The 19,387-nt window shown below is 33.2% G+C and overlaps 1 protein-coding gene across 1 annotated transcript in view; it reads left to right on the top strand.

The window, feature by feature from the left end:
- The first annotated feature begins 271 nt into the window (after positions 1 to 271).
- Positions 272 to 19,387, top strand: part of LOC142348167 (TAR DNA-binding protein 43-like) — a 32,894-nt gene continuing 13,778 nt past the window's right edge. The window contains exons 1-4 of the mRNA XM_075399398.1: positions 272 to 443; positions 7,245 to 7,419; positions 7,973 to 8,157; positions 18,326 to 18,469. Of these exons, the coding sequence (XP_075255513.1) occupies positions 291 to 443; positions 7,245 to 7,419; positions 7,973 to 8,157; positions 18,326 to 18,469 (657 nt within the window). The 5' untranslated portion in view covers positions 272 to 290. The remainder of the gene's footprint in view (positions 444 to 7,244; positions 7,420 to 7,972; positions 8,158 to 18,325; positions 18,470 to 19,387) is intronic.

Below are 19,387 nucleotides of genomic sequence, written 5' to 3'. Positions count from 1 at the left end.
TGGTAAAAAGAAAAGTGTTTTCTGTTCAAATTGTTAAGAATTAGTTCCCACTCAGTTGATCAGGAAAAAATTAGTTAAGACGACGTTTTGGAAATTCTATTTTGTCTCATAGCTGGATAATTTGTGTTTGGCGGATAAAAATTTGTATTTAAATGAGCTAGCTTCCTTGTTGCATTGATTTTTATAACACGAATGTTTCATTGGCAGTGCGGGTTTGATAATTGATTGGAGACTAGGTAACAGTCAAATCTCAGTCGATTTTTTAAGAAAACATTTCAGTTAAATTCGCTATGTCGTCCTCTTACATGGTTCAAGATAGTGGAATGGCCTTCATGGATCAATACATTCTGGTGGCTCTAGTAGAAAATGGGGAGCCTGTTGAAGTACCAGTGGAATCAGATGGAACTGTTCTGCTCAGCAGCATCCAGAGCCAGTATCCACAGGTACGTTTATAGACAATGGAATATTCCATTTTATTAATAGCCGCCGTCAGCCTATCACATGGCTATTATTTAGGCGCTCGAAGAGGAGTATTGGTTTTCTTGAAATTTTTACCGGAAGTATTATTTGTTCAGGTGGCGTTTTGACCTAATAGTGAAAGTGAGTAAAATTGCCGTGTGAACTAACTTTTGGTGAGCGAGAGAAGTTTTTTTGTTTATGCGCTGCGTTCAGTGAATGACTTTTTGCCTTTGTGAAGAGTTTTTGAGAGATTGGCGCATATAGATGACAGTTTTTTTACCGTGTTTTCTTCCCTTTGGCCCAATTTTATTGAAACTTGGTTTTTGTAGAAGTGAATTTTGATCGATGCCGCATGAATATGCAACCATCTTAAATCGACAGCACAATGTTTCTGAGATCTTAATATTACGTTTCAAGTGCAAAAGTGTCCCATATTTCTCAATTTTTTGTCATTTTTTGGCTTTCAATTTTTATTTTTGGTTCTTTGAGCGGACTTTTTCTAACCAAATAAGTAAATACATCAGCGTCTTCTTGATAATTACTGAATTGGATGCCTCTTTGTGACGTGAGGTATCTTTGTTTTTAATAGCCGCACAGCGATAGCTGGGGCTATTATTGGCCTTCTCTTGGTTTTTTACAATTCAAAGAATTTGAATTGTATTGGGGCGCTGTCTTTTTTTTTAAGATCTGTTCACACATTTTCATGATTTTTGAAGTCAAATTGGAGTAGTGATTTTGGTCACGCCGAAACAGGAAGTGGAGCGAAAAAGCGAGTGGTTTTGCGGCGTGAAATTTTTTCGCTCTAAATTTAAAGTAGAGTGAGAAAACGGTGTTTGAAACAAAAATTCGCTTTCTCGCTAGTGGTTTTTTGTTCACATGCGGCAATTTCACTTTGATTTTGACTGTTTTTTCGATTTTTTTGGATTGGATTTTTTTCTAAACGGTTTTTCCAATCCATTCATAGTCCGTTTTAGGTCTATTTTTTTAGTCAATGAAAATTCTTTGAATTGTACGTCAGGACTTGTCCTGCTATGTTTTTTTATTTCGTCGTCATGATTTTTGTTACAACCATATGACATCACAGCCACTTTTTGTTCATTCGTTCATGCAATTTCAACTGAATTGCATGCGTGACGTCATTTTTCGCTCTTAATGGAGTGAGTTTTTTTGTTTATTGGCGTGATTAAATTTTTGGTCACACTTGACTTACCTCACTCTCAAAAATGCCTTCCTCACTTTGAAATTGACTTTTATTTACTTTAATTCAAAGAGATAAGGTCAAATGGGTGTGTGTCACTCTAAATGAAGGTTATTTGAGATCAGCTAATAGAGGCAGCAATAACTTATACAGATTTTTCATCAAAATATAACAGATCAGCCTTCAATGAAAAGACGAATTTGTTTGGTCAGTCTTTTTTACTGTATTTTAGACTGCCGATCTACGAATCTATTGCGGCTATTTTCTGGCAATCTGCCAGCTTTGTTATAAATTTGTACTCATATTAATACGTTTTTGGCGGTTTTTGTCAAGGTTTTTCAAGTGTTTTGTTTGTACATTGAGCTTAAGTCTTGGTGCACCATTGGCGTTTTTTTTCGTTTTGTTGCTAATTGATTTGTTTTTGGCGATAACTAAGGGAAGTTCAGTTCTTTTTACGAGATTTTGAACATTTTTTATAACTTGTTTTACTGTTTCGCAATTGAGCTGTTTTCAATTCTAACTAAGACAGGAAGATGTCTATATAATTTTCTTAAACCTCGATTGCTTATTGACAAAAAATCGGCGTTTTTTTTTACCTCATCAGCGTTTTTTACCTCAAAAAAATTTAAATTCCAATTCTCCACATTCTAGCATGTTTCTTTTCCAAACCTATAGTTACATTCTAAGACCTATAGTTTTATTCGCCCTGACTTCATTGAATTGAAGGTTATCAATTTTAACTAAAAATTATTGTTTTTTCCTTGGAATTTTGTATGTAAAGTTTTTTTGTTTGCAATTACTTTTATTTAAGATATGGCACCGAACTTTTGCTAGCTTCACTTTTAAAAATTTTGAACAAGTGTCTTTCTGCGAATGTTCTTGGGTCTTGATTTTAGTAACATACGAATTTTTGCGTTCGAATATTGTTCTGTCTCTTTATTCTTTTCATGATTAATTTCGATGTGATTAATTTTTGTCATTGTTTATTTTTGTCGCGTTTATTGTGATTTAAAGAGACAAATAATGTTTAAAGCGATAAAGTTTATTTAAATACCAATTGATTACTGTTATTATATTATAAAATAGTGTTTTAATTGAGAGTACTAACGTTAATTTTGCAACAATTTTTGGCCATTTCTTGCAGTATTCAAATTTTTCTTCCAAAATAAAATTTTGAGAGTCTAACATGAATTGACTTTTGCTGCACGCGTACTTTGATTTTTTCAATTGCGTACAAAAAATTTGGGTTATTTGATATATAGTAGAGTAATGTATAGAGTTTGATATAATAGAGTAATGTAATTTTTTAGTTCAGTTGGTTTTCTGTGCTATGTTCATTTTTGGTTTAATCTTTTTTGTCTTTAGTTTTTAGGAACCAGTTGATTTAAAAGGCGATTTTTCACCTAGGCAACTCTTCGAGTCGTTTCCGGAATTCTTTCGGATATGTTTTTTTTAATTCGCTTGACCTTTTGATCACGTTTTTCGTCACGATTTTCACGTTTGACTTTTGACTTACTTCACTCATTGTTTCAACTGAATGGATTTTAAATTCTTTCATACACTGAATTACGCATTATAGAGAGTACGGTCAAAGTCAAAAGAGCAAAATCAAATGAGACAGGATAAACCGATGAAGCCCTGTCATTAAGTCATTGAGAATTAGGTTATCAAAGTTCATTAAAGTGTTTGCTAGCTGATATTGGTATTAAGCTCATTAGCTTCATAAGTGTAGAAGTTGAATTGAGCAAAGTTTTAGAATCTAATTGAAACTGAACGCCAAATTAGAACTCTTTTGACACTGAAAAAAAACAGAAAAAAATCCTTTTTTCTCTTCTTTTTCTGTTTCAATCCCGATGTGCATCAAGTGCGTCAACGGTGGCTTTTTCCGGCAGTTTGCCGGCTATGTTTTTAGTTGTGCAGCGATAGCGGGGTTATTATTGGTCGCATCGGGATTTGTTACCGTTCAGACAATTGGAATTGTATTGAGTCGCTGTCTTTCTGCGACCGTAATTAGAGTTTTAGAGATGCGAATTAATAGACGAGTCAGTCTCTCAACTTCCATTATGTTGGCGCTCTCGTTTTTACAGTCCAATAAATCTGGATTTTTTTGACTTGCTATATTTTTTACGGCTCGAAAAGGAGTTTATGGACATCTATTTTTACTACTCGAAGTGATTATTTGTGGATCGTCTTCTTTGTTGATAATTTTTTGGAGTGTATTTAAATTAAGATGTGAAATTCAATGGCGTGAAAACTATGTGTTTAAGTTAAACGGCTGAAGATAGAGCGAGAAAAATACGCTTGAAAATATTCCAGCTGAGAGCAAAGTATTTTGATCATGTGCCGCTTTTTCCAAGCAGTTTTTTTGAATTTTTACTTTACTGTTTTTAGTTAATTGGTTTGTCTAAACCACAATTACAAGTATCTGTACGTTTGGGAGTAGCTGTGACCATCTCTATCATATACTAGATTTTTATATGCATTCTGGATTTATTTTTGTGATTTCGCCGTTTTAGACCGTTATTAGCAATTTTGGTACTTTTTCACGTGTTTTGAGTTTCTTGGGTAATTTTTGGTAGAAATGAATTTTTATGGTGGCTTTCGTGGCTTTTTGATTTCTTTATCATTTGTTTTAGTTGTTTGCTTTATTTGAAGAAAGCGGGCTAAGTTTAAACAATTTTTTCTGTTTTTGTAGTTTTTTCGCCTAATTCTTCTGTTTTACGTTTTCTTATAATCTTCAATTGTTTAAATTGGGTTGATAGCAGGGTTATTGTTACAAAGTGAATACAAAGGTTTGATAGCACATCTTTTCATTAACAACCAATTGTACAGTGTTTTGTAGTTAGTGTTTTCCAATGCGTCTGGATGTCGTATGGGTGGTCAGTGAATCAGCAGGACTGTTTCCTAAAGTTTGTTGAGTACAGTTTTTGAGACCTCGCAAATTTTAGGTGATTTATTAAAAATTACAAATTAAAAAAGTGTTTGAGGTTTCGAATTTTTTGTCCTTTATGTTCTGATTTTCATTCGTAAAACAAAATTAAGTCATGCCAGACAATTTTTCATCGGCATATTATCCAATAAAATATTTTTCTGCTTTTTCGCAGTTTATTTGTTTCCTCAGTTTTTAATTCAACTTGATTGGTGTAATGGTCATAATTTTTTTGTCAGTAAGTTGGCTGGGATGTAAGTTAATTTTGAATTGTACTTCGAGTCGGTTCCGGAGTCATGGGCCATGCTTTTTTTCGGTTGATTTGTTCTGAAACAAGATGTAGAATTCAATGCTACGCGTAATAAAACCGTGTCGATTTGTTACCTAGTCTTGTTTTGCTTAAGTTTTATCTCATACTGTCTTGAATTTGTCACTATTTGTTTTTTAATGAAAATGTTGTATTTTGGCCGTAACTACTGTGTTTGTTTTTGCTGTTGTCTTGTCTTCTCGTCTCATTATTGTAGCTCTAATTGGTCCTCTAATGTGACATTATCTAATTCTTTAAGTGTTCAAAAATCATAACCAATTATTTTGCAACGATTTGGGATTTTTTAAAAAGTTTTGTTTTAAAATGTTTCATGGTTATGTATACATATTACGTAATCTTTGCTCACTTTTTGATCAATATTACGTTAAAGAATGTTAAAATTGTGACGCTAGTATTTTAAGTTCTTGTTTGAACGATAAACGTTTAAAGAGCTGCTTATCCATTTTTTGCGAAATTAGTTTCCTTATAACTCAGCCTTTTTTATCGACGTCTTCCTCAAAAGAGCGTTCAGGAACAACAATTTTGTCCGGCTTTCGCTTATATAAATCAGTATTGTGCATAGTTTTTTTTGATATATTAAAATTTTCGTTTGCCATTTTGCGCAATTTTTTCATGACAATTATAAACAAGTCTGTTCTCATTTAGATGTTCAAATGGCGAGATCCAATTTACGTTAGAATGAGGGCCGATGAACAAGTCTTATGTTTTACAAGAAAAGGTTTCCCATCGTCTATCTCATGAAACAAAAGTCATCTGTATAGAGGTGTTGTCTTGACTAATGTCTCTTATGACTTTGAATTTATTTGTTTTCTAAATGTCGGTGAATTTTTGAACTTCATACTTTCTCTATCTTATTGTGGTCATTTCTGTAGATCAATTTCATTGATCACAGTTCTCATCTTCTTTGAATTTTCACCGTGTTTTTCTATTTAGCTGCCTTATGTTTTAACTATTGTTTTTCTCACTGATACTACAGGTTTCCATAAAAAAAAAAAAATTTGACTCTGGGATATTTACTTACTTTTGTCTTCTTGCTTAGTTTCTTGTCAAATTATCCCGGTCAACACAGGAGACATTGGCCTTTTAAAAAAGCTCAATTAGACACATTTTAGTGCAAAGCTTATGGCTTTAATTGCTCAGCCACTTCTCGCAAATTTTAATTGAATTTTCGATTTTTGTTTTTAATGATCTTATTGTAGTCATATGAGATATTCTAAATGATTGCAGGACTCAATATCTTGCTCCTGAGGTATAAGAAAAGCTTTTTAAAAATATTGTCAGTTGATATCTATCGATTATAATGCCTTTGATATTATTTGTTTTCAAAAAAATCTTACGGTTTTTGAACTTCTCACTTCTTTGTTCTTTGTCAACATGTAACTTTGTTGACAGTGAAGCAAACTTTTATCTGCTGGTTTTGCATTTTAACCGATGTTTTCATGACGTAGACACTGTGAGTTTTTATAGAAATTTTTTGAATTTTTTATACTGGTCTATATTTGTAGACAGTATAAAACTGGCCTACTGATGTTCAAATGAGGCCAATAGCTTACTATTTTAATGGCTTCAATTCTTTGTTTTTACCTAATTATTTTTGGATTGATGAGTCTTGCCTGTATCTGTTTTGTAGTCTTTTGACTTAATCTCATTAATGGCATGTCCCATTGGCTTCCCAAGGAGTTACTTGTTTGGCTATCAAGTTTTTTTTTATTTTTTATTTGAAAGCAGGTTGTTATGTCTTTTTAAGTCTAGCTTTGTCGCTTTTCTTTTTGTCGACTTTTTACCTGGTCTCATCAAGGCATGCCCTATCTTCTTTGTAGTGAAGTTCAAGTTAATTTGTTTTTATTAGGTTTCATCTGATACTGTTTTGGCTTTTTACTAAGTTCCGTTTTCATAAAAAGAAGTAGATGTCGAGTTTTGCCCGTAATTAATAGTTTTTGTTGTTTTATTTCGCTGTTGTCTTCGAGGCTCAAAAATGGCAGATGACATCAGTCCACTAATTCGGCTTTATTTAATTCTTGCAGTGGTTTGAGTTTATAACAATTTTTTCGTCGTAAACCAATTGTTTTTTGGAAATTATGCAAATTTTTGAAAGGTTCGCATCTCTTCAAAATGTGGATAAGCGTGATGGGAACATCTATGCAAACGCATAGTACCGAACCCCTATGTATTTTGTCTGTTGAGGGGGGGGGGTGGTTGATTAGTTGACGGATGAAATGATCTCCAAATTTATGGGTCATAAATGTATTATTTCGAAATAATGTAAATATAGCGTGAATTATTTGAAACGTTGAAGGGCGGATCTGTAATGGTCTTTTCGCCTGTTCCAGGCAATTGGAATTAAATTCCGAAACCCGGCCACCCGGGCCTTCAGAGCGGTGAAATTATGCGACAACATACTCTACCCACCGAGCTCAGAGAACGGATGGGGTGAAGAGGATTTGGTTTATGTGGTCAACGCAGCGACACCTGTCGTTATGACTTATCCGAATGGCGCTGAGAGCAGTAAGTTTGATTCAAAAGCGAGTTGCGGAAAGTTTGATCTTGATGCGCCATGGTATAATGCACATTTTTAACAGACTTGTAATTTAAAGTTGTTTGCCATGATAAGATTCTTTGAACTTGTCTTGTCACAAAAATTTTCGTAGCTTTGAAAATTGATCTTTTCTGTCTGTACTCCAGCTCAGTGGTTCCATATTATTTGCAACCACCAAGAGAAACTCTATGTAATGGCATAAGCGCTGTAACGGGGGGGGGGACAAACAGAAAATTTAAGTGTGTTATTCGACTATCCTTCTTGAGATATTGTTTGTAGTGCTCTTTTGGTAGGAATCTTTGGGTATAATTTCTGTTAGCAAAGTTTGCTTTTTTTCTGGTTTGTGAGGTAACTTTCTGCTAACTTAGAAGAAAGTTACCTACATTGATATCTGGCTCAGATAATCTAAAATAAATGATTCAAACAGAGGTCTAATATAATGAATGACAATTTTGTGATCAATTAACTCATACTAACATTGAAGTTAAAACGGCGATGATCTTTAACTTTGGAACGTTATAGCTGATGAAAAGTCGAGAAAACGGGAGGCCTCAAACGAGCCAATAGAGCTGGTGTCTAAGCAGAACGCAAAACGAATCCTAAGTTCAATTTGCAGTGACCTGATTGTGTTGAATCTGCCATACACATTCTCAGATGAAGACCTCAAGTCGAAGTTCGAAGAGTTTGGGCAACTTTGCCTATGTGAAGTGAGTATGAGTTATAATATGAACATATAACCATATAATCTGCTATGTTAGTGTGTCAATTTACTTGGGACGACTTTTTCCCTATAGGCTTTTTTCAAAAAGTTACTCCAGTGGATTTTAATGAATATTGCAAATATGTACTGGAATTTGCGTTGTGACTTGATTCTGTGTAAGAGGGTGAGAGGATGGTTTTCAACGTACTTTGTACCTCTCAAATATAAACAGTTTTTAAGCGTGTTCTAATGTGCGGCGGGGAAGGTGTATTAAACCTGGTGTTTCTCTCTTTTCATGAAAAACTACATGTTATGTTGTGTGGTGTTTTCGTTGTTCATGTGTTTGTGTGTTGTGCCCGTATATGTGTATGCATTATTAGATTTCATTTATTGCGCTCAAGGCAGCCTGTGAATGAGGGTATGTGCAGATTTCGAATTGAGCATTTTTGAATTTATTTGACAGTAATTGCGAGGATGTTATTAACGAAGTTTGTAGCAATTATATTAGTCCTGTCGGTCTTTTTTATGCGATTTTTCGCTTGACCGATTTTTCGTCTGATGATTTTGACTTTTCGTCCTCAAAAACGGGATAAACAGGTAGGGCCCAGCGGGCATTAAGTGCTCTTAGAGCCTTTCAGCTCTGTTTCAGCTCAAACTGTTTTGGAGACTTATACTTATGGTGTGAAGGGCGGTTCTTAGAGGTTGAGACACCCCCCCCCCCCCCCCCGTGGCTAGCTACTGACGAAGCCAACCGCTCGCCTGTCGTTTGAGAGCAATTCGCCCGACGTTAGTCGGTTATGTTCTTCGTCCCGATGAAATAACTTGTTAATGCCCCCAATGAAGACGTCGAAAATCTCAAACAGTGCCAAAACTCTGCTGTAGGACTAGACTCTGCATCTGCCTTTTGACAAACTGCAGCTGATTAGACTATCCTTATCCGCCATTCTCTTCTCGCCACTGTTGCTTTATGATGAATGGCGGAAAAAGAGACTGTAATCAGCTGAGGTGTGGCGTAATTTATGCAACTGTTGTAATCGCAACGAGAGTTGATAAAAAACATTGGTTATTATCGCGCTCTTGAAGCTATTCAACAACTCAGCTTCGGTTCGGATATTTATAATTTCCTTATGATGATAACAACCGTACGGTGTTATTCATGAAATGTGATATATTGTTGATATCGAAGGCGAAGCAATGGCACATCATTTTAAACACGGAAGCTGAATAATTTGTTTTCCTACCGCTTTGTCAGTACCCTGGGTGTTAAACCTGGAAACAAACCACGACAAAGAGATCGTTGTAATTGGCAAGGCAAAGAAACACCTAGAATTGAGAAATGGCTTCTTCTTTCAAATTTTGTGTTGAGTGTATTGCGTGTTTCGTGTGTTTCTATAACTTTGTCGATTTAATTTGATGAAGAATGGTATCAAATAATGAGGTATATTGTGAGATGTATTGAATGGTATTATGATGATGATGATGATGATGATGCTGATGATGGTGATTATGACGGATGGTGTCTGGATTCCTGTCGATGCTACGCTGTGATGCAATTCTTTCTGCAGAAATGTTTGGTTAGTGAGTTTCGACTTTTTCGATAAATAATTGGAGTCACTTCTCATTTTAATGATAAACAAGGAGGCTCAATAATGTGCGTTCGCACATGATATTCCGACCCGCGCTCATCTACATTTTTGACTTAACTCTCTTTCGACATACCTTTTTGACAAAAAGATAATCAAAAATAGATGTTTGACTTTTAAAAAAATCGTTACACAACCAACTAATAATTGAATTAAATAATGCCATGCCTCATTACGACGAGATCTACCATTAAAAAGATTACGAGAAAACAACAGCAACAACAAAAACAAGCAAAAATTTCACGGCAAAAACTCATCTAAATTTAAAAGCACCTAGTAACAACGTCAAATTGCAATCAGACAAAACCCTAGCTATACAAATTTACTTTCTCCTAACAACACAGCAGATGGGATTGTTCCTTAATGAGACTAGGTAAAAAGTTGACGAAAAGAAGAAATGATGAGGTGAAATTCAAAAATCAATCAAAATTTTTCAAACCAAAAAATTTCAAAAGTCTTAAAAACATTAGCATTTAACGAAATAGTTCTTGATAAATTTACTAAAATGTCAGAACGAAATCAGTAGGACCTGACATTGGTTAGACTGAGCCATATGAGCGGAGCGGTTTAAAGATGCAGAAAAACAAAAAATTACGAAAAACAAATTACAAACATTGCGAAAACAAAAATTAATGAAACCATTGAAATCATTAGCTATTATCTGAATATTAGGTTTTATTTCAATTTCTATTTGCAATATTTCAGCTAAAAATTTTCTGAATGAATAAACAATATCAATTAGGCCACATTTGAAAATCATTAGGATCTGTTATTACGAGATTGTGCTAAAGGAAGAGAAAAAGAAACAAATACACCACACACATTACTTTTTATGAAAACGCACATTGTCCTACTAACAAAACAACAGTTACGTCATAATATCAGTAAACATTTTTCTTTTTAAAATACAAGTAACTGTATGGGACCTCTCATTGATGAGAATAAGTTACAAGTTGACGAAAAGAACAAAAACCGAAAAAATTGAAAAGTCCTTAAATTTTAAAATGTAAGATAGCATGAACTTTAAGACTATTCGCTATAAACTGACTGCTTTGAGTGAAATTATTCATTCAATTCTTAATTACAAGCTTATGAGACGGGGCATCATTTTACGGCTACATAAAAAGTAAAAGAAACAGGCAAAAACAGCAAATTATATAAAAAAAATTGAGCGAGAAAAGTGTCGAAGCCATTAAAAAAATGAGTTTTTTGAAAAAAAGTAGTCTACATTCAATTTCTTTTGGCAATTGGATTCTTTTTTTAGTTTTGGAGTCCAATAAATCAACAAACATGAACAAATACATTAAAACCACGAAATTTTTTTATAGAACCATTGTGTCAACGCCATTAAATTCAATTGCTGTCAACGGAAGGTAATAAATACGCTACTGTATGGCTAGATGTGACGGCAAGGACGTCTGTCATTCATAAGTTATTTACAAGACACTACAATAAGTCAATGACTATGAAAAAAAAACAACAATTACAGGCAAAATCCAAAAATAATGTAGAAAAGTGCAAGAAGAAAGTGTCGAAGCCATTTAAAACATAAGCTTTTCTCTGAAAAGTGTATGAACTATTCAATGAACTTCTTCTCTAAGTCAATGCAAATATCACTTTTAAGACGATTTGTTAAGATTCGAAAGGTAATCAAAATTACGAATAAAAAATTTCCAAAATTTTTTCAAAAATTAGGAACACTCTGCATCCAAGTCATAACACCAATAGTTAGAATATAAGACTGCTTGCTAGATTAGCTTCGGCTGACTTAGAGGGGGTCCTGTCATTACTGAAAATGACTTACAGTTCACAGAAATTAGTATAATATCGATTAATGTTAGAATCTTCTCGAAAAGTCATTTTTTAAAGTCTTAACAGCCATCAATTTCAATAGCTTTCGACAGAAGTCAATAAATACGCTCACGAATGCCTGTATTGGAGGATAAGGAACTTTGTCATGCATATTTAATCAATAAGACATCACGATAAGTCTTATGACTGTGGAAACAAAAACAAATACAAGCAAAATCCAAAAATTCTGTAAAAAAGTGCGAGAAAGTGTCGAAGCCATTTAAACCAAGTTTTTAGGTGAACATTTTATCCATGATTCATTGAACGTGTCCTCTAAGCCAATGGGAGATATCAATATCAGGATAATGTGATAAGATTTCAAGATTAACCAATAGTAAGAAAATATCCAAAACTTTTATAAAATTTTAAAATCTTGAGGAATTGAAGCCATAAAAAATAGAAGATAAAACCGCTAATCAGATTAATTTTGGTTGCAGTAGAAAGGAAGGGTGTCCTGTTGTTACTGAGACTGACATAGAATTCACAAAAATGTGTTTAGGATCGTTCAATGTTCAAAAAACTTCCTCGAAAACCATTTTCAAAGTCTTAACAGCCATTAGCTGTCCACTCAAAGTTCTAGTTCGGTTCTCATAATGCTTACCACAAAACCTATTGCACTTTTAGTCAATGAATATGCCAGTAGTCTATGCCATAGGACTAAAAAAATTCAGTAAAACCTTAAAAAGAAAATAAATTTCATTCAAATTAACAAAAACTCGAAGCCAAAAAAACAGAAGTGATTCCTTGAAAACAAATTATTTTGTTCATTGGGATTCATTAGACTGTAAATCAGGTTTTTAATTAACGGAACCTCGATATGAAAATGGACTAGTCTCTCGGGGACTCTAGGAAACAAAAAATATGAAATGTTTTCTAAAAAAAGAGCTCTCAAATAGAATTCGATTTTTTTCATAGTAAACTTCCCTATGAGACCAGAACTGGTCTTTTTTATCGTCTTCCGTCTATTAGGAACTGAAAATTGATTCATTTTGTGGCTGAAATGTAATTTTGAATTAATATCTTTTATAAAAAAGAACTTGAATAAAAAATACTCTCAAAGTGAACAAAATATCTCGTGTTCACACAAAACTTCAATCCTCGATAACTCCTCGAAAAAAAACAAAATTCAAAAAAATCTTTAAAGTTTCAAATTCTACGCTGAACGAGCTTTTTAATAATACCACTAAGGTTTCTCTGCGATGAATATATCGATCGGACAAAATTGTCTGAACAAAAAAATACCTATTTGAGTATATAGTTCCTCCCCCCACAAGTTATTCGGAACAATTATTCAGCTTGAAGTACCTGCTTGGAAACTTCGGTCATCATTGTTTTGATAGTAGTCGTGGTCCATTATGGTCCGTTTAGTCGTTGCGAAACTACGCATTCTGAAACTATTGAAAAGCATTCATGCATTAAAATTGATTTTAAATAAGTTTTTAAGAATTCCAGTTGACATCAATTTTAAGTACAAACATGAGCAGGAACAAAAATTTGCCCACAAAGGACCAGCTACATTATTGCCCTTTTAGACTGGCCCTTCTGAAATAAGATTAATGTCAAGAAACAAAAAAAATTATTTTAACTTAAAAGCAAGATAAAATGTCATCACTAGCGGTAAACATCAGGTTGTCAAAACAACTAAAATAAAAATGTGTAAGCTTTTTGCTCTCCCAGTCATTACGATTAAGAGATTTTGTTGCATAATGTTTTGGATCTTTTGCTGTGAAGCATTTGTGGAAAGTTGCTAATAATAGAACAACGGGAATTGGCACTAGGTGTACTACACACAGGAAGTGTTCCACCCTAGTAAATATCCATTCTCTGCAAGGTGATAGGAGAAAAGAGGAGATAATTCGAATTCCAGGTGTGGAACAGGAAAAAATGATTTCTCAATTCACAAGTACCGCAATTTTTTGTAAAAAATATTTTGTGTCAGTCATAGAATCTTCAGATCAAGGATAATGCCGAGAAACATGTTCAATTTAGTTTAGCGAAAGCGTAATGGTGCTGGTCTGAGTGAGACTAAGTGACTAGAAATCAGAGGGGAAATCGGCAAAGTTAGTTAAATCCAGTGTTTTTCAAATTAAATCATTTCATTATAAAAAAACCCGCAAATATCAATTGAACCAGCAAATATCAATATGTGAATGATGAAGTAGGTTCCCTTGGGTCTCAACAGAATGCAAATGCGACCTATCATTACTGAGAATCAGCCATAAGCAAGAAGAACAATAAGTAAAGTAAAAACTATAATTTGACTAATACTTTGTGAAAATGCCATGTAAAAAAGTTACTGATAACCCTAAGTTGTAAACTGGAGGTTTTAAATATATGTGAGTTGATTTAGGCCTGAGGAATGAGCTAACGGGAACTAACATTAACGAGACTGAGCCATAATACAATAACAGGGCGACTCGGTTATGTGCGATCGCACATAAGGTTCCGACCCCGCTCATCCACAATTTTGGCATGATTGTCTACCAAATGAGGAACATAGAAAAACTCAGAAATTCAAGTACGTTTAAAAAAATTGGTGTATGAAAGAAAACATAGCCTCGAAAGCAATTAACTCAGTGGTGGAGTAAAAATGGTGCATTAGATTGATAGTATGTGCAAAAATTAAGAAAGCGAGTCAAGACGAACAGCAAAATCAAACAACAACAGCAAAAATTCATTACATCAAAAACTTCATATCCGGTTTAAAAAACAAAATTTTATAACAAAGTCAAAATAGCGTAAGATAAAACTGATATTAATCAAAATAACTTGTAATTCACCAGAAAAGATATGGGAGAAGTCAATTAAAAGGCTTGGTAACAATTAGACAATAAACAACAAAAACAGTAAAGTTGAAAAATTCGCTTAATTTTTTTAAATCAATTAACTTCAAAGTAATGAAAACCATTAGAAATCAATGAAAATATCCCATAGGTGAACAATTACCAATGCTTCTATAGAAGGGATTAAGAATTGTTGATATTCAACTTTTTATGCGGTTACAAAAAGAACAACAAATAGACAACGAACAAAAAATCAATTAAAACTTGGCAGAAAAAGCTTTCGAAACCGTAAAGCCATTCCATCAAAATATGTTCCATTACACTTTTTGCGAGCACCGATACTGTATTATGTGACCTCTCATAAATGATGCTAAATAGCAAGTAGACAAAAATGAAAAAAATGCGAAATTAAGTAACACTTTAATTTTTTTTCGAAAAAAAAATTTCAAAGACATGAACGCCATTTATTGCAGAACGAAATAAAAAAAGTTTTTGTCTATTCTTCCATAGGAAGCCCTTGAGAATTGCAATTATCCAGAATATGTCTTACGTCTGCAAAAAGAACGTCAAACATGACAAAAATCAAAAATTAGTTTACTTTATTTTCCGTGTCGAAGCCAGTTAAGTCAATGAATTCTTACAAAATATTAGGTTGTGTGACACCAATCTCTTCTGAAACCTTCCTTTGCAACAAATTTGACACATTTAGCGTGTAATTAACGAGACTAGATAACAAACAGACAATAAAAGGAACAGAATTGCGAAGTTTAAAAGTGTTGTTTTTTTTAAGATTGGAAAACAATTGTTTTCAGAGTCATGAAAGCCATCAGCTATCTACCAATATCAGAATATTGGCTAATCAATTCTTCTATTAAATACCAATGAAACCAGCTCAATGAACAGGAAATTTCATACGACTAAAAAGACAAAGTAAAACCGACAGTTAACGAAAAAATTCAAATAAGTTCTTCGAGAAAGTAGTGTCGAAGACTTTAAAATCATAATCTATATCTTAAAGGATTTTAAGATTATCAATTTTGTTTTATTTTGAAAGTCAATAATTTTACATGTGAACTGTTAATAACGTGAGAATGTGACAAAACTAGAAAACGTGAAAAATTGGCAAAAACATTTAAGTTAAAAAAGAATGTGAATTCTAGTAGTATCAAAGCCAGAAAAATTTGATTTCAATAGAAAGAAAAAGCATTCTGTCATTGCAGGCAATAAGCTACAAGTTGACCAAATTAAGAGAAAAATGGAGCTAAATTTCAATAAGTCATTATTTACTTAAAAAATAAAATACTTTTAAAAGTATTTTAAAAGGACCATAAAAGGACCAGAAGCTTTCAAGTAATGAACTATATGCAAAAATGTGGAGCTAATTTGGAAGCCAATTGGATCTATCATTAGTGAGCTTTAGTTTGAAATGTTCTATTATTTAATTAATGTAGAAAAGATCAAATTTTTTTAATAAAAAAGATCGACAGTTTACAATCCGAAATATTTTTGGATTATTCCATTTCAAGATTCGTCCAAACTAGCCCTGCTAATGCTATTTGGTCGTAAGGAACACTTAATTATTCGAATGTTATAGATATTGATATTTTGTTAGTTAAAAAATCAAAAATAAATGCTGCGTTTTTGATAATCAACGAATAAATTTAGCAAAAAACGGCAAAGTTTTTTTTACAGAGCATTTTCAGCAGAATTTGAAGGAAAAAAGCCCCTTTTTGAGTCTATAAAGATTGTGTTAGTGGTGTTTGGGTCTGTAATTCCTGTAATATTAATCAAACTGGACTAAAAAAAACTTATTTCGTGCTGTTTTTGATGAAAAAGTTAATTTTGAAATATTTAGCCAGCTTTTTTCGACAAAAAAATTAATAAAAGTAACTTAATGTTTTTTTCTCTTTACAAATAAAGATCAACAACTTTTTTTAAAACAAAAAACAAATTTAAGCAAAATTGGCGAAGTTTTATTCAAAAATTCCGGAAAATGTGAATAAAATCTCACCGGAATTCACTCTATTTTCTCAAAATTCAAACCTCGATAACTTCCTGTAAAAAACGAAAATTAAAAAATCTTTTTAATTCCATATTCTACGCTGGACAAGCTTTCTGGTGATACCAGTCTCAACTCTCTACGACGAATATATCGATCGGCCAAAATTCACGGAACAAAAAAAACCCATTTGAGTATATAGTTCCTTCCCCCTCAAGAGGGGTCGGAACAAAAAATGGGTAAGAACAGTAAAAATAGGTAAGAACTCTGAAGAGGAACAAAGTTTTAGTTGTAACAACCAGAACCAGTCTACTGAAAACATGAAACAGTTTAAACTGATGCCTCACTAATAGTCAATGTGAACTGTCTTTGTTGGGCACGACGTTTTGGGACAACAAACAGAACAACAAATAAGTTCAAAACTCCAAAAGTAATCCATATTTTATGAAATTACATCTGGAAAAGTTTTAAAAAGCAGATAAAAAGAAAGTAAACAACTGAAACAATGTCTCATTGGGAAATATATGTGACCTAACCTTAATTATGAAGAAAAAGAACAAAGACAGGGAAATATTCGAAAAAACTTGCGAACTTTTTGTGAAAGCAAATAGTAAGTAAAAAAGAAACCATTAGTTGCTCAATGAGGGACTCAAGTAATTAAAACTATGCACTATGAAAAATTTGTATCGTTGTTGGTATCATTATTGAATAAAAAGATTAGATGGCTGCACGTTAACAAAAAAAAACTCGCTCTTCAAATACAAAAAAAGCAGTCCGAAAACTGTTTCATCGCCCTAATTTGACATCGATAAGAATCATGTCTCGCCCTAAAATGACTCTGAATTTTCGCTCTCGGTACTGCTTTGGGGTGAATAGAATCATCACACATATTTGACTTCGATCAGTCAAATTTGTCTGCAAAAATGTATGAACAGATCTGAAAAAATGAACGTGAATAAAACAGAACCAAGTGAATGTGAATAATAGCTCTGCAGATGAACTCAGCCATTATAAAAGCTGACAGAGAACAATTTAAAATAAAAATGGATTATATGCGTTCTGGATAGCGTGAAATCAAGAAATTGAAAATATCCCAATGGTTTTTTCATTTTTTCGAGGGCTTTTCAGTAATAACTTTTTTGTTCATCTCCGTAAAAGGTGTCGATCGGCCAAAATTGACTGAACAGAAAAGGAAAGGGTAGCACGAAGTTCCTAACCCCCAAATAATTTTGGAGGTTGGAACAGATGTCGGACAGTTTTTAACAACCACTTTATAATAAGTTGTTTTGTGATGAAATCTAAATTTCTTATCAAGACTTCTGTTTTAAGGGCTTCTTATCATGGCCGTCAACTTTATCGTGTTTTAGAGTTGGTGAAAGAAGAGTTACAACAAGCAAGTGTCCCCCTCAAGACGACGATATTCAACGAACAAAAATATGTTCAGATGAGCGAGGCGCGCTAACACCATCAAGCGGAATTTTGTTGTACTTCGCTCATACTATACGGGTTATCGCGAGAATTGTGATGTAACATGTAATTATGCATGATAAGTTGAAGTATTGAAATTGGAAATTTGGCCGAAACTTGTTGGTCACTTAATAGTTCAAAATGTGTATGCTAGTCAACTGGAACATTGACACAGTGTGTTATCGCGGAGTCAGACAGTCAACGATGTCGTCTTGTTTACGTGTGGTGTGTTTTTGCATGTTTAATTCCAATTTTTGTCGTCATTGGAATTTTTTTATTTTTATCACCGTGATAATACAAATGTCTAGCGTTGAAATTTATTGGCAGTAAGATATGAACGCTAATTTATTTACCGAAACAGCAAATAATTTGTCAACCGAATGAACGAAACTTTTTACAAAATACATTGCTGTGATAGTGCTTGTTGTGCAGATCAAGAGAGACAATGACAAGAAGTCACGTGGCTATGGCTTCATCAGGTACATGAACTACGAGGACCAGAAGAAGGTCCAGGGCCATATGTTCATGGTTGAAGGAAGACGGGTGGAGGTGAAGAAACCCAAAAACAACAACACGGTAAATTAGCCTGCATTTTATAAAACAAACCCAAGTTATCTTGCGAAAGCAGATTACAGAGATTAAATGTTTAATATTTATTGTTCCGACCCCTCTTGAGGGGGGAGGAACTATATACTCAAATGGGTTTTTTTTGTTCAGTCAATTTTCGCCGATCGATATATTCATCGTAGAGTTGAGACTGGTATCATTGGAAAGCTTGTCCAGCGTAGAATATGGAATTAAAAAGATTTTTTTGATTTTCACTTTTGACAGGGAGATATCAAGGTTTAGACTTTTGAGAAAATAGAGTGAATTCCGTTGATTTCATTCGCCTTTTTTCGGAATTTTTGACTAAAATTTCGCCAATTTTGATAAAATTTAATAAAATTTTTCAAGAAAATGTTGTTGATTTTACTTTTAAAGACAAAATATATTTTCGGCTATTTTCATTGAATTTTTTTGTCACAAATTCCGGTTAAATATTTCAACAAAATTCAGACTTTTTCATCAAAAAAAAAGCACGAAATAAGTTTCTTTAGTCCACTCTGATTAAATTTGCAGGAAAGGCACACCCAAACACCACTAACACAATCTTTGTAGACTGAAAAGGGGGCTAATTCTACTTCAACTTCCGTTTAGAGTGCTCTGTAATTAAAACTTTGCCGTTTTTTGCTAACTTTATTCGTTGATTATCAAAAACGCAGCATTTTTTTTTTTTTGATTTTTTAACTAACAAAATATCTATATCTATGACATTCGAAAAATTAAACATTCCTAATGTATAATCGGCATTAGCAGGACTAGTTTTATACCAATCTTGGACCGTTACAATCCAAAAATTTTTCGGATTGTCATCAGTCGATTTTTTATATAAAAATTCAATCTTTTTTATTTTAATTAAATAACAGAACATTTCACATTTTTGTTCCTTTTATT

This window comes from Convolutriloba macropyga, chromosome 10, assembly GCF_964194025.1.
Source record: "Convolutriloba macropyga chromosome 10, txConMacr16.3, whole genome shotgun sequence".
NCBI lineage: Eukaryota > Metazoa > Xenacoelomorpha > Acoela > Convolutidae > Convolutriloba > Convolutriloba macropyga.
The sequence above is the reverse complement of the archived record's forward strand: the minus strand, read 5'-3'. Positions and strand labels throughout refer to the sequence as shown.